This window comes from Anastrepha ludens, chromosome 5, assembly GCF_028408465.1.
Source record: "Anastrepha ludens isolate Willacy chromosome 5, idAnaLude1.1, whole genome shotgun sequence".
Lineage (NCBI taxonomy): Eukaryota > Metazoa > Arthropoda > Insecta > Diptera > Tephritidae > Anastrepha > Anastrepha ludens.
The window spans coordinates 77,954,241-77,970,392 of NC_071501.1; the positions used below are offsets into that span (position 1 = coordinate 77,954,241).

The window sequence follows — 16,152 nt, forward strand, 5'->3', positions numbered from 1 at the left end:
CATGGCAGGGAATGCCAAGCCTCCGAGTGTATTTCTGCGACGAAAAAGCTCCTCATAAAAATATTTGCCGTTCGGTGTCGGCTTAAAAGTGTAGGTCCCTCCATTTGTGAAACAACATCAAGACGCACGCCACAAATAGGAGGAGAAGCTCGGCAAAGCACCCAATAAATAAATATATATATATATAATATTATATTATATTTTGGTCTCACTTTTTTTTTTTAGTATTGAAGCTTTAAAAATTGAGAAGAGACTAATATTATTATTGAAAATAACTAAAATGAGGCAAATGTGCAGCAATAAAATAATAAATTTCCGCAAATAATCCTTGCAAAACATGAAAAACTGCAAGTAAATTTCACTCACGCTTGAGAATTATCATATAGAACTGCCTACTCATTACGTCTGCAATACCTGTGAAGTCTGGCATGTAGCTCGAGCTTAACTGATGCATTTGAACGAGTTCTGCAAGAAAATCATTCGTTATAAGGGAAAAATGACGACAAAGTGAGCCATCAATGAATGGCTTAGATTTTTTTTATGTTCGAAAGAAAGCATATAATGCCGGCAGCAAGCAAACAAAAGATTGAAGTTTGCGTGCTAAAAAAATGTGGCTTCTTAGTGGCTTGCTAATATTGACAGTACGGCGTATACAACAACATTTTGAACAGATATTTGCACTCCTATTGCGGATAGCATTTGACGTCTATTGAGCGATTATCGATTATCAATGCATTTCTAAGTCTCGATCGCTCGATAAATCAGCGACTGTGAACAGGTTTTAATCGCTTATTGTTCTACAACAATTTCTTAGTGCGCAAAGCCAAAGTGGGAATCTATAGCGGCAGAGCTAAATAGCTTGGGACCACCAGTGAGTGGTTTAATGTAAAATATTCTAATTGTGATTTAATAACTAAAATACTAAGGAATTTTGGACGTAGGTTTGGGCAGATTTCAAAAGCAAGGCCAAGAAGAAATTGGCTCAAGACCGAGCCGTGCTTCGTGCAACTGCTGGGCGCTCAAACGTTTTGCATGTTCTAACATCTCTAGAAGAAGGCGTAGTGAGCTTCTTAAAAAGATGTGTTTGCGTCGATCATCAGGAAATGATATTGGAATCAACGACTCGGAAGATGAATTGTGAAAAAACACTGGTGAGCAGGAAGCTTGGCAGAGTAATTTAATTGTGATGCCTGCTCAATACTATCCATTTATCCATTTATTTGGTTTTTGTTAAAAAATATTTATCTCAAAGTATAAATAGTAAATTAAATTCCGTAATAATGTTAACAAAGTCGCACAGCTACTTACAAATCAGATGACCATTCACAATAGAGTACATTTTTGGTGATCAAGTTACACAATTCAAAAATAAAATAGAAACGACTCAATCTGGAAGTGTCTATTTTCTGCGAGCGATATTCGCAATAGCGGCCGAGATTTCTTCCAATTTGTATTGTGCGTCTCGATGTTGTTTCGTTCAAATGGAGAGACCTACAGTTTAAGGCCGCCTCAGAATGACAGCTGAGTTCTAATGAAAACTACAGGGTGGGCCATATGGTAACACAAATGACATGTCAAATGTGTTCATAATTTACTTAAAGCTTTGACATTTTCGAAATGAGAACCTGAAAACCTATTTCTAAAGTGGTGAGTTTTCTTCCTCTTCCGCGGTTACAGTAAATGGCGAGCGTTACCGTGACATGCTCAACGAGTTGTTTCCAAAAATTGAAGAGGATGACATGGACGACATTTGGTTTCAACAGGACGGTGCAACTTGTCACACTGCCAAAGTCACACTCGAACTTTTGGCTACCGTTTTTGAACACCGAATAATCAGTTGAAATTCCGATATCAATTGGCCGCCTCGGAGCTGTGATTTAAGCCCGTTGGACTATTTTTTGTGGGGAGCCGTTAAGAACAAATGCTATTTGAACCATCCAGAGACGATTGATGCTTTAAAACACGAAATCGAAGTTGCCATTCATGAAATTGGAGCCCAAACAATCGAAAATGTGCTTAAAAATTGGGTTGATCGAATGGCCTACTGTAAAGCCAGTCGTGGCAGTCATTTGAACAAATTATTTTTCATTCATAAATGACAATGTTCAGTCCTCAAAATAAAAATAAAAGTTTGAAAAAATTATGATTAGTTTTTTTTTTATAGCCGATTCAAAAAGCAAATTTTACATGGCCCACTCTATACTTTTAGGGTAGAAATGCATTCGAAGGTTTCCTATGGCCCATATTTTGACAAGAGGAGTGGAACTGATTCATAAGCTTGACTTTTATGCCGCAGTATTGAATTTACATACTTTGGTAGGGTAGTGCACACATCGTTGAACTTGTTTTTTTTTTGTTTTTAAATTAAGATTAATCGCCATTTTCACCGCTTTTGCTTAATCTTTAGATACTCTATTGAGGTTTAGAACTATAAATTGGACTTAAGTTTTAACATTATAGTTCTTGTTAGTCAATAAACATTGATTTTTCTTTTTGTTTGTTGTTATTTTTCTCTTCTTTTTGTTTTTTTTTTTTTCGTTTCTGTCTGTTTTTTGTTTTTGGTTTTGAGTTTGCCAGCTATGCAACTGTTATTTGAGTTTCTGTGCCATTGTTTTCAACTTATTTGATTATAATTACTTAAATTTAAGCTACTACAGTTTCTTCACATTATTTTAAAAATTTCATAATGAGAAAAAATTTATACTTTTTTTGTGTACAAATATCGTAAATCTACATATATTTAACAAATATTTTTTTTATATTTTTTTTTTACTTTTTACTTTTCTTTGCTAAATTATATGTATAAATAATTTTCTATTCATAAACTAATTACTAAATTATTATGTGTAAATTTTCTTTAAGTTTATGTCTGTATATTTACAAATCATATTTCCATATTTTGCTTATTTTATGCATAAATCTAAGTCTAAAAACTAAATGCAGGATTTTTAATTTGGCATAGGATATGTGTCCTTTTTAATATGTGTTTTCCGTTGTCGGTGACAACATTTTCTTCTCGTTTTCATTTTAGATGTTGCCTTCATTTTCAGAATGTGGCACGAAAAAACATTTAAATTAGTTATCTTATAGTTAGACTGTAACTAATGTTACTAAATGCCGCCAATAAGCTGAACAGGGTTACCAAATGCAATTGTTGTAATGTTGTACGGGAGTGTGGCTTTGCCGAGGAGGAACCTGTAACAAAACATTTATATAAGTAAGTAAAAATGTCAAACTGATCTATGCTGTGAATTGAAAATTGCAGAGTTGCCAAGGTTACCATGTGCACGCGATTTGGCAGCAACAGTTTCGCGCGACTCCAACGCTGGCGCACGTTGTTGTCGGTCACTCTCCACGCTAGCTTCATTACTTTGCCAGTACAATGAGGAAATCTTGGCTACACACTAATAATGACAATTAAAATGCAGAAATATTAGCAAAAAAAGTTTAGTACTTGTCAATACGAGGTGTGGCAATTAAGCGCGGAAATTTTCCAAAAAAATACGCAAGCAATTTTAATTACCAGCAAAATTTCGTTATTATCGATCAACACAATCCTATTTTCTTAACACAACCCGCTTTATAACTCAATTTAAGGTACTCTTTTGCCCCACCTCGTACGTACACATGTGATATGAAAGCTTTTTAAGTACAAACAAACCTTCAATTTCATATCGCCATGCCGAAAATGGCTACTTCTTACGCGAAACTCTAAGCCCAGTCGCGCAATTTCGAGTCCCTCGCGCCCCACAATGGCCTTCTCGTAGGGTCTCAGATATGAACGATTTGCCGGTTCGCCATTGATAAGCCAACTGAGATGACAGACAGGTTTAGATGGTGCCGATGTGCAGTTCAAACGTACAACGTCGCCTATTTGATAGCGCGGTTGGCCGCCGGTGATCTTCGGGCCATGGTTGGGTGTCACTGGAATGAGAAAATTGCGAAAATAATTACAATTCGAGTAGATATTTGATAGCAATGCATCTCCTAAATTTTGACTAAAGTAAGCAAATGGAAAAGAGATTTTGAAAAGTTTTCAAATTACTTGATAAAAGTAAAAATATTTTTAAATCCAGAGTGAAATTTATTTGTTAAATTTATGTTTTATTCAGAAGATAAAAAAAACTTGTTCGTGCAGTCTATTCAAGTTCTGCCACTTTCTTTGCGCACACGGTCCCGCTTTGCTAAACTTTTTTCTACGTTTTTTATAGTTCAATCAGCGATCGAAATGCTTACTAGGATTAAAATTAAACAATAGTGAGATTTACGTTGATACTGCTGCCAGACTGTATTTAAAAAATTGCAGTGAAATATAAGAAAGCGAAATTTCTTGGAGTTGCATACTTTTGTTTAGCACTTAAGATCTTCCGGAATAAGGAAACAAATCATTGAATCGAAAATGAGAAGAACCTGTGCTTGTTGTTGTTGTTGTACAAAGGAAACAAATCATTTAATCAAAATGAAGACAACCTGTGCTTGCTGTTGTTGTTGTACACGCTTATTAGCCCCTCTTAGCGTAGGCTCATCATCAGCCCTCATCATCGATGTTATTTAACGCTTTTCACAGTTAATGAGCTGTTTCCTCAATGGAACCAAAGATGGAAGAGTATGAGATGAATAGGTTTAAGTGGACTGGATAAAAAGTAGGTGGTTTCACTCTCTTTCTTGTGTTGAAGTTGGGTAAATCGGAGTCAATTCTTGGGATGGATGAGAGCTCATACAGTTACAATATTCAGAAAAGAGTAAGCAAACGCTCCTCCCAACCCAGTACCATTTTCGATTAACTGAGCGCTTTGGGTTTGGATAAGGCTTTTTGAAAGGCAAAGGGCGCAAAAGATCTCTATCACCTCTGTTCAAATCTGCATCTACAACCAGATTATAACACGCGATTGTAACGAGAGCCTCACGAGCTAGCTGAAACGCTTCACCTGCAATTGGAGATAATTGGCCTCCGATAACAGCGTTAAGGGCACAGGAGCTTGCCAAGGCGGCAATGGACTTTCGATAAATATCGTTTAAGGTCTGCTCATATTCAGTCGAATTCAGTGTTTGTATAGGGTTTTTCAGTAAGAGCGCTTCAACTTTTGAACTTTTTTGAATAAAACACAAACGGTTTGACTTTTTTAACTAATTTTTTTTTATTATCGAGTTTGAACATATACATTTAAGTATGAAATTCGATTTCTTTTGCATGACCACCGCGTGCACGTTTTACGAAGTCCAATCGTTGAACCCAATTTTCGACCACTCTTTTGCATAAATCGGCCGAAATTCTAGTAATTTCGCGTTCAATATTGGCTCTGAGCTCACAAATCGTCGCCGGCTTGTTACTGTAGACCAATGACTTCACATAACCCCAAAACGGGACGGCTTGTTAAATGGACCGTAAAATGGCCGTAATGCTCTTAAGGTAGCAGCAACAGAACGATTATTTTCATAAAAAATTTGCAATCGTTGCTCAAGTGTGTAGCGTTCCATGATGAAATGTATACTATTGAAGTTTACAGCGAAAAATAAAAAATATTGCGTCGTTCGCCCTTCCTATCGGAAAAAAGTTGAAGCGCACCTTTTGAATGACCCTATATAATATAAGTCTGCAAATCGATATTGAATGAGAAGATATGCCTAGGGATGTTCCTAGGAGATGTCGCTACTTGTGTAGGCTTGGCCCGCTGGGTAGTTTCTGTGTTTGTATTCCACCAGAGAGAGTTTGCAAAGAAGAAGTATTATCGTCGGCGAGCGCATGTGCTGCATTGGGAACATCAAAAGGCCCGATGCGATGGACGGCTGTTCTGTTCTGTTCGGAATCTTTTTCTCTGCATTCTACCATTCGGCAAATCAGATAGCCGTAGATTTTGAACGTGAGAATATTAACCTACGGGAAGTAAAGATGCGTGAAAGAATGTTATTACAGGATGTCAGTCGACCATAAGAAACAAAATTTTTCCTTCTGCTAGTTGAGCGAACCTAAATATATAAAAGTGGGGAAGTGCTTGCAGACACAGTTTGTTTCAGATTCGACCCCGCTAGTGTGTTGAAGATAATTATTTTTGAATTTTTTGTTGGCTCTACGGATCGGGGTTCTGAGATTGTGTTCTAAGGTGGGTCCTAATGTTTAACTGTACAACGCTGAGGCTCAATAATGCATTTGTCTGAACTTGATAGCTGAGGGGGGCTCTTGATCCAGGGAAGTTCTTATTGCAGTCTGATTAAAGCAAGAGTATGCACTAAAAATACGGCGACCGCAGTAGCCAGATGGATTGGTACGTGACCACCATTCGGAAGAGCAGAGTTTCGAAACTCTGGCTCAAAATATCAATTGACAGACACAGTTTCTGTAGTGTCACTTACTCTTCGGCAGACAATGGCAAACTTACGCGTGTACCATACACCTAAATATACAGGATTTGCAGGAATATAGAAGTTAATAGAAAAATCAAAGCATTCATTCCGAAATATGGCCAATGAGTTTCTAATAATTTTTAACTTTACCAGCCTAAGCGACAGCGACGATGCACTTGTGGAATTTTTCTGTAGCACACGTTTTACAGTGAATGTTGTGTTACGATGAACAAGATAAAAGGAACATTTGTTAAAGTCAACATTTTGAAGGCTTAGATTTCATACCCAAGGATCAGCGCACCTAGAAATACACAACCCTTAATGGGTCTCACCAAAGAACTTTGAGCCATATCAATATGCCTCATTATGAAAATCATGCTTAAGCGAAAAATTTAGCAGGGTGGCTTAAAAAAGGCGAAACTAAAGAGAGCACCTTATACTGAAGAACAGCGACTGATGTGCGACTCTGAATTCGGTGGAGTTCGTAGTTGAAACGCCAGAGAGGTTTTTAAGAAAGCTGGGCAGGAGGAAACTTAATAATTGGCTATCATTATAATAAAATTGTTTTGCTAATTTTATTTGTTTAGGTTAGATTTCGATAGCTCGCACTCCACGTGAAGGTGTAGAGGAACGCACTTGAGACTCAAGAATTGTTGTGATACCAAGAGTTCGGGCTCTAGTTCTCTCTCTAATTCTGAAAATGCTGAAATCACTTCGATACTCACAGACAAACTATAAAATACTGTGGATGGCTGCGGGTTTTAAGTCTGACAGGCAGTAAAAGAAGCAAGTATTTAGCGAGACAGTGGCAGAAGAAGTGATCCTCCTCGTTCTTCCAACTGCGGCAGAACTCATTAAAGAGAAACCTTATACGCTTCATATGTGTTACTACCAGCCAGTGCCCGTTGATAATATCAACTACTGTACTAATGGAAGGTTGGACGCGTTTGTTGAAGGATCTAGTTCACTTTTCATTCACTCTGCGCGAACTCTCTATTTTTCGTCTGCTATGCCCACATATCGGTCAGTTGATCAACGTTGCGATATTCGGGAATGTCTTTGCGTCCAATGACACAGACTGCATTCATGGTCCACCACTTAGCCAACTCAATTCAATTTTTTTTGTCAGACAACATTAAGTCCATTGTACTGCACACGGGGTCCCTTTTTAATATTTTTTTAAATCTACCCGACCTCCGAAGAAATCTAAGTATGATAGGTCTTGCGGTACCAGAGCGCCAAGGTGGTCGCTCATTAACACATCAGTGCCAAAGACCTCAAACCTGATTTGAGCGGAGGGCGTGCAGACGCTGAGAAAGTGGCCCGCCGTCTCTTCGCCATTTCCACATGATGGGCAGAGTGCACTGCCTGAGATGCCTAGCTTTTCCATGTGCTTCGCCTATAGAAAGTGGCGCGTCATCAATCCAAGCAGCTACCCACAGTCCCTTCAGCTTAACAACTGGAGGATCTGCGACAGTCGGTGGACATGACAGGTAATATCGTACATAACATCAGTTTTTGTTCATCTGCCGCCTCTCTCAGCTTGCTAGGCTCATAAACCCACAAATGCTCGTTTGCTAACCGTGGCTTTGTTGGCTGCAGAAGGGAATGACAGAACGGGCTCTGGGCTAAAGAAGGCGATACCCACGTGTCCTGGGATCCATGCTATATATATATATATATATATATAATTGGCGCGTACACCCTTTTTGAGTGTTTGGCTGAGCTCCTCCTCCTATTTGTGGTGTGCGTCATGATGTTGTTCCACAAATGGAAGGACCTACAGTTTTAAGCCGACTCCGAATGGCAGATATTTTTATGAGGAGCTTTTTCGTGGCAGAAATATACTCGGAGGTTTGCCATTGCCTGCCGAGGGGCGACCGCTATTAGAAAAATGTTTTTCTTAATTTTGGTGTTTTATCGAGATTTGAACCTACGTTCTCTCTGTGAATTCCGAATGGTAGTCACGCACCAACCCATTCGGCTACGGCCGCCGGGATCCATGTTAGCATAAGGATAATAAGTCTACCGACTTAGTTCAGTCTGAATTTACAGGACTAAACTACCATTGAAGTGATGGATGGCTATGCTGGAGTATCATTGGAGTATCCTGATTTGGTCGCAGAAACAACAAGAATCAGTGGAGATTTTTCTTATACTTTCTTATATAATTGTATGGAATCCTTGGTAGTTCTATATTAAGGAAAACTTAAAGACATTATATTCAAGTTGAAAATTTTATTCAAGCTGTAATTAATTTAATGAAAGTAAGTAAGTTCACACCACTTTTCTCACTACACCACCCAAAATTTTGTTTCACCAAAATTTACACATACATACTGCGTATGCTTGCCTCGGGCACACACACTTATTTGGACAAGTGAGAAAAGCTACTACTACTTACACCCACTTTGTCATTGCCTTCGAATAAATTGAATTTTCGCGTGTAGGCTTGTCAAAAAGAAAGTTAAATGAAAAATTTGTCACACTCATGTTAACTATGCACAACTTTTTCAGACAAAGAGAAAGTAATTTTTTAGCATACACCAAATTTTGCGCCTGAAAGCATACTACGCTTTATATTCATACTTTTTCCTTTTCTTTTGTTTTTAGTTTTTTGCTTTTTTCGCAGGCATCACGGGCTACACAGGGGCAATATGGTTTTAGCAAATTATGACGGTTCAATGCCACACCAGACACTCACTCATATTCACTCACATGTTCACATACATATGCACTTATCCATATGTACAAGTATATCTAGTATGTAGTGGTTTATGGTACCGCGTGCAAAGGTATTCATATTCGTGAAAATTTTATTTATTTGTCGCCCTAGGTTATTTATATTAGAAATGCAAAATCAATCGCATGGAGAAGAATGAGCTAAAGGTTGGGCTGCAGGACAGGTTCATCATTTCTATTCGGCTTTTATATTAAAACTGAAAAGTTTTCTTATTCATTTATTATTATCTTTCTATCGAAAACTTGAAAAAGTATGCAAATCAGCGGTGCAAGTCGGGCAAGAGCCGAAATGAATTTTTACTAGAAGCTGTAGGAAAGTGCGCATATATTTTGGGGTATCCTAGAAAAATATGGAAATAGTGAAGTCATGAATATGATGCTGCTCTTTGAGCTGCCCACTTTCTTGATTTTCCTCTTTTTAAAATAGGCCCAGAGGATATTAAAACACATTTACATACATTGCCATACCCGAAACACAACGAAAGGGTGAAAGGTATCCGAAAGTGAATAAAATATGCAAAAGCAAAAATTGTTAAAACAAAAGTCGTCAATTGCAAACGAAGGATGGTTTTAGGCACAATCAACTCACTCGTGGAGTTACTCACACGCAAACTCACACTAATGTGAGTCAGCGAGTTGTGACCGGTAAATTACATACCTACACTCCACCCTTACGTAGCCTTATGAGATTAATAATTAAGTACGCAAAGAATGAGTGAGTTCCAGAGAAATTACTTTTTCATTGAGTCGGAGAAAAAGTTTAGTTCTAAGTTTAATAAAATGCAAGGGTGAGAAAATGCCTACTATCAAAATTACCTGCAGCGATTGCGCAGGTGATTGGGTGCTTTCAATCAATCAAAGAAAATTGCTACGAAATGCAATGCCCTTAGAAGAAATTGTTAATAATAAAAGTAACTTTTTTGTGTTTATATTTTTGTACATAAATTCAGATTCCACACTTATGAAGTTTTCCTTTGCCACTTTTGCGTAGATAAATAAATTTTGGGTGGGCTTATGCGTGACTGTTACTTGCTTGATTACAGGCGCGTGGACATGAAACCTCAAACTTTAGAAAAAATATTGTATATTGATTATTTATTCATAAAAAGGTAATAAAATTGTAAATGATTGCACTACAAGAGAAGTTTGACGGCACTAGCCACACGAGTTTGTTCGGCGGAGAGTTTTTGTATTATGGCATCGCTTATTAAAGCATTTCTGCCTTGAAATGGCCGGTGTGGCATTTAAAATTTGTAGTGAAAACTGAGGTGAATTGATTAAATTAGCAGCTTTTTACTCCAACATTGTTGTAATTTCAGAAATTCATTGTTGTAAAGTCGTTGATAAAAATTTAAGGGTACCTCAAATCTAAGGTTCTTTTTGGCTCGATTAGTAAAGGTGAGATGAGAAACTCCTTCAATAAATTTTAATATGTGATAAGGCGAATAAAATCAAAGAAAAGAAAAGGAACTACTCTATATTTTCCCTAACTGTTTTTTTTTATTTTGAAGCACAATCCTTCCGGTTAATGATGGAACACAACTTCATTCATATGGCTGCCTCGGCTAGCCATGCACCAGCCCATACGATCGGTCCCATTTTTCAACACATTTTCGATTGTATGCGGCTGTATTTCACCTATGACATCGCGTATGTTGGTCTTCAGTGCATCAATTGTTGCTGGTTTGTTGGCATAACACTGGTCTTTGACGGCACCCCAAAGATAATAATCCAACGGCGTCAAATCGCAGCTCCGAGGCGGCCAAACGATATCAGAATTTCGGCTGATAATGCGATCTTCGAAGACAGTGCGCAAAAGATTGATCGTAGCATTCGCTGTGTGGGAAGTAGCGCCATCTTGTTGGAACCAATATCCCCCTCTTCAACTTCTCGGAACAAAAATTCATTCAACATGGCCCGATAACGCTCTCCATTGACGGTTACGGTCACTTTTTTCGCAAAGTAACGCACATACGCTTCATTCGTTGCTTTTCTTCTTCCCATTGGCGCAATATTTCCCAGCGTTCTTTGAGCTTATATACAACCATTTTCGTTCAGCGGAAGAATAAAACTAATTTTGTGTCAAATCAGGTGACATCTAAGTGTTACCATTCTTCAAATAATACCTAGTTCAAATCCGTAACGATAGATGGCGGGCCCTATATATAATTTACCGCTTGAAAGTCGCCGAAGATAGCGCTGCGGTACTTTAGTTTATATTGGGCGTTTTTTTTCAAGATGTTGTTGAAATGATTTTTTCAAATTACAATCTGGTAGATAATTTCAGGGTATTTATAATATCCAGCATATGACCGCCGCGGCTATGAGTTGCCTCACGGCCAGATTTATAGGAAAAATTTGATAAAACTAGGATTGAATCATGGTCCATTCGAATCATGCTCCAAGTTTTGACTACTTTTTTCTATCATTCTGATAGTAAGGCGTCAATGGTGGCTTAAATACTGCAACAAAATAATTGGTAACATTGCTTTATGGCAAGTGCGCCCTCTTGTTGGAACCAAATGTCATCGATGTCTAGCTGATTAATTTTAGGAAACAAAAATTCAGCCAGCATGTCATGGTACCTCTCGAGATTCACAGCAATGGCAGCTCTTTGCTCATTTTGAAAGAAAGAAGGACCGATGATGCCGCCACTGCTCTGTGAACTTCGCGAATAGGTTTTTTATCTCAAAGTAAATTTCGACAATTTGGAACTGTTGTGCTGGCGTTAAAGGATTGTGATGACTTGTCAATGACTGAGAAATATCAAGAGCGGAAGGATTTGGTTACAATTGTTTTTTTTTTCAAAAAAGCGCCAGTTACCTAAATTGTTCATACTATCCACGAAACTAGCACTATACTATTTTTATCAGTGTTCACCACTTTGCTTTTGTTTTTGTTATTTTCAAAAATTTTAGAATATCCCTTATTTCTTCAAAACTCAGCGCTGAGTTTTCTACAAAAAAAAAACGCTGATCCAGTTCATGATTCCTGCGGAACTGATTCCGATTATTGGCTCTGGGCCTTGATGGGGAATCGCTGATCCATTTTAAGGATTTATCCGATGTTAGCGCACAGACATCGTCCGCATATGCTTGGACATGAAACCGATTTCCTGCATCTCCGCTAGTAGAGAGTCTACTACCAAACACCACAACAGTGGAGAAAGAACAACCGCTTGGGAGATTAGTTCGTCACTGTTCTCAGCAGCGATTAACAACCACTCAGAGAGCATGGAATGTATCCCCTTTACAATGGTTTGATAAACTCCATGTCGTTCGGCAGAAGAAGATATTGAGCCAAAAGTGGCATTATCAAAAGCCCCCTCAAAGTCCATGAACACGCCCGTTGGGTATTCGTCAGCTTTCAGCCCGGCTTCAATCTTGCTAATAAGATCGTGTAAGGCAGTTTCACATGATTTGCCGCTCTGGTAAGCGTGTTGATTTCTACTAAGTGGACTTCTCGGCAATACCCCCACTCCAATATGTTTTTCCACCACTCGTTCCAGACTCTTCAAAACGAATGAAGCCACACTGATTGGTCTAAAACTTTTTGCTAGGGAATAGTCATCTTTTCCTGATTTCGGAATAAATACTACTCTTACGCATCGCCATTGGGATGGTATATAACCAAGTGCAAGACAGGCTGTGAAGATCCTTTTCAGGGCCTCAATCAGCCTGTCTCCTCCTTCCCTAAGCATTGCTGTATATATTCCGTCAGGTCCAGGGGAGTTAAAATTTTCAAAGGAAGTTTAAGAAAAGCTTATCGATTCTTTTGTCACCATCCGACTATCAATATAAAGAATATATGTACATATATATACATTAGGGCGGGTCATTGCTCTGTAAAAATCGTATTCTAGGGATCAAAATAAGAAATTTTGCCGAAGGAACCATACCTCTAAAACGAATTCTGATGTCCCCCAATTGGGGCCGGAGGTAAGGTATGCCTGTCGTAAAAGGCGACTAAAATCTAGGTTTGCCAGTGCCTGAGTAGTATGGATGCTCAACTGGCAGAGTCTTCGGGTTCGATGCCTTACCGGAGACCTTAACTCGGTACCACGGGGAACAGGAGCCCTCAGAGTTCGCTCTGACCTGTTCTATGGGAACGGCCCTTCGGGGAGGTTTTCGTGGTGGCTGTGGTTGAGACCTAAAGCGCGGGTAGAGCTTTAGCTCGATGTAGTGTTGCAATTAACCGGGTGTCGGGACCCAAAGAACAGCAGAGGTATGGGTAGGCCTCGAGCCCTACCAAGGTGGTCAGTGTGTCCATGCCACACTGCCAATCGGTATCCTTAAATGCTTCGGCATTTTTGGGGCGCTGATCAACGCATTGTATTGATACGTTGTGCTTTTGAGCACCGTGGGTTCGGGCTGTCGCCAGCAGGTACTCACGTTAAAAACACCAGACGTTGTCCCCCAATTGGGGTCGAACGAAAAATCCCACATTGACCCATTTAGAGTGCTCCAATCGAGTCCAAATGTATGACCGATCCCCACTAACTTTGGACGGCCAGTGGCACACCCCCTGCAACTCCCCTGGGGGGTTCCCCATACAATCATTTCAAAATATCACCATTTTTGGCCTTTACATGAGAAAAGAAACTAAATAGTTCGACCCAAATGGGGGGCATCAGAATTCGTTTTCTCCTATAGACTTAATAAAATTTTGCAGTCGGCGAAAATATTTGCTGTAATCCAAGTTTTTTTTATACTAATTTAGAATTAATATATTAGGAGAGCCGGGGGAGAGGCGGAATGCCTATTTTCAATAGCCACCTACCTTAGACAAGCAGCGACATATGTACATACATTTTTGCTCAACTCCATTAGGCTATTGAAAACAACCGTTATTTGAATAAAATTGTTATATTTTAGGGCCTCAATACTCATGGATGTAAGAAATAGGTAAACAATATTTCCGAGCTTCTGCTATTGCCATCTTTTATTTATTATTGTGAGCGCCCCAAACTATGCTATGACTTTGCTCAATGTGAGAAGTCGCAAAAGAGATGGCGGAAATGCGAAGTGAAAAGGTGAAATGGTTATAAAGTTGTAAGAGAACTGAGATTTGCTTCGCATTGCAAAGGCTTTTATTAAATTTCTTGCTGTTATTTTTTCACTCGACTCTACTGATTGTGAGTTACTGAAGCCAAGTGTTGGGCACAGTGGCTAGAATTGCTTAAAGTAACGGTGATAAACTGAGTGTAATGTACACGAAAATTGTAATAGTGAGTTGTTGCTGCTATTTATTGCGCTGTGGCCACCGCAGCCGATGCGTTTTATACGTGGCTACTCATTCCCACGACAGTCGGTTCTGAGTTACCGGAACGATCTGGATTTATATTAGGCGAAGGACTGTCACTTCAGTAGCATTCCCCATGCGTATATGGGGAATGTTTTGCTGCTAGAAGAACAACAACAAAAGGTTCTTTGCAACGGCGGCCAAGTGGTGGTAAGCCTCAGAGTAAAATTATGACATGAAAAAACTTCAATTAAAAATCATACGCCATTCAGAGGCGGTATAAAACTGTAGGTTCGGGCTTCTCATTGTCGATGTTGGAGTGAAGATCAAAGTTGAAACTGGAACCGGAGAAGTGGAGAGAAATGTTAGTTAATGGTTAAAAGTACGTTCTCATAGAGACATCACTCGAGTCGTGATCGGGTTGAAAGTCGGTGTCGGAAGTGCAGATAGAACTGTAGGTGGAACCGGAGTCTGAGCAGGAGTTGGAGTCAGAAGGGGTCCACAAAAGAGATATGTTAATTAACTGTAACAGCGTACAAATAATGAGACAGCGTACAAATAGTGAGAGGGGGATAGAAGGAGAGAGAGAGAGAGGGAGAGAGAGATATATATGAGGTGTGATAGGTAACTGTTAAGGTTAAACCTTATCAGAGCCAGAGTCAAAGTCCAAGGCGGAGTCGAATCCGGAGTTGGATTTGAATTTAAATTCAGAGGTGGAACGCAAACCGTACTCATAGTTAGGGTCGGAGTAGGAAGTGTAGTTTAAGAGAAATTTGTTATTTATGGTATTAAAAGTAAGAACAATAAAAAGTCGAAGCATAATAGTATAGAGTATGGGAAAATAGAAAGATATTTTAATGTATTAAAGCCAATTCCTCATTTAGTCTTCATGAGAACAGCAAAAGCTAATTACTGGCTACTGACCCAGATAGGTACGATGAATACTGATGGAGAATTGAAAGCAATTTTTAAATATTTCAGAAGAAGCCACAGTAGGTGAAAGGGTATGTATATATATATATATATAATTGGCGCGTACACCCTTTTTGGGTATTTGGCCGAGCTCCTCCTTCTATTTGTGGTGTGCGTCTTGATGTTGTCCCACAAATGGAGGGACTTACAGTTTTAAGTCGACTCCAAACGGCAGATATTTTTTATGAGGAGCTTTTTCATGGTAGCAACACACACAGATTGTAAACACGGAACACCAAATGAGAGAAACAGTTTTTTCGAGCCGATTTCGCTACGGCAGTGTAATGAGAAACGTCTAAGTGCTTTCCTGTCGTGAAAAGCTTTTCATAGGAAGTCATTTGACGTTCGAAGGCAGTGTAAAACTGTAGGCCCCTCCATTGAAGATGAATTTCTATGAGCAGCCTTTCGTGACATAAATAAATCCGAGAATTTGTTATTGCATGCTTTTTACCTGCGCTTGGAAAAAATTCGGACCAACCAATTAGTAATCACTCACAAACCCACCACACTTTTAGCAAACCCACATTTGTGACAAACCAAAATGCAACATTCGAAAATTAGTATCGATACTGGTATTGCAAACTAATACAAATGCAATGGCTTTCAATGGCTTTCATTTGTTCCATTGTTCACATGAGCTCACCACTGCACATTCACTTTCAAAGGTTTTACTGGCAAGACTCGATGCCAGCCCATTTGCATGGCTTTTTGCATGTACACACGAAAAATATATTGCAACTAAAAATAAAAGAAAAACTGAAGTGGAAATTTCACTTAAGATTTATGTTAAGATTTATACCAGTGAAATAATTCCAACGCCGTTGCCATGAACTGAAGATGAGGCATATAAAAAAG

At 38.9% G+C, this 16,152-nt stretch overlaps 1 protein-coding gene across 1 annotated transcript in view; it reads right to left on the reverse strand.

Moving 5' to 3' along the window:
- Positions 1-516: 516 nt before the first annotated feature.
- LOC128864765 (uncharacterized) overlaps positions 517-16,152 on the reverse strand; it is a 184,731-nt gene continuing 169,095 nt past the window's right edge. Inside the window, exons 4-6 of the mRNA XM_054104523.1 lie at positions 3,662-3,924; positions 3,281-3,404; positions 517-3,195 (exon numbers count right to left, since the gene is read on the reverse strand). Of these exons, the coding sequence (XP_053960498.1) occupies positions 3,080-3,195; positions 3,281-3,404; positions 3,662-3,924 (503 nt within the window). The 3' untranslated portion in view covers positions 517-3,079. The remainder of the gene's footprint in view (positions 3,196-3,280; positions 3,405-3,661; positions 3,925-16,152) is intronic.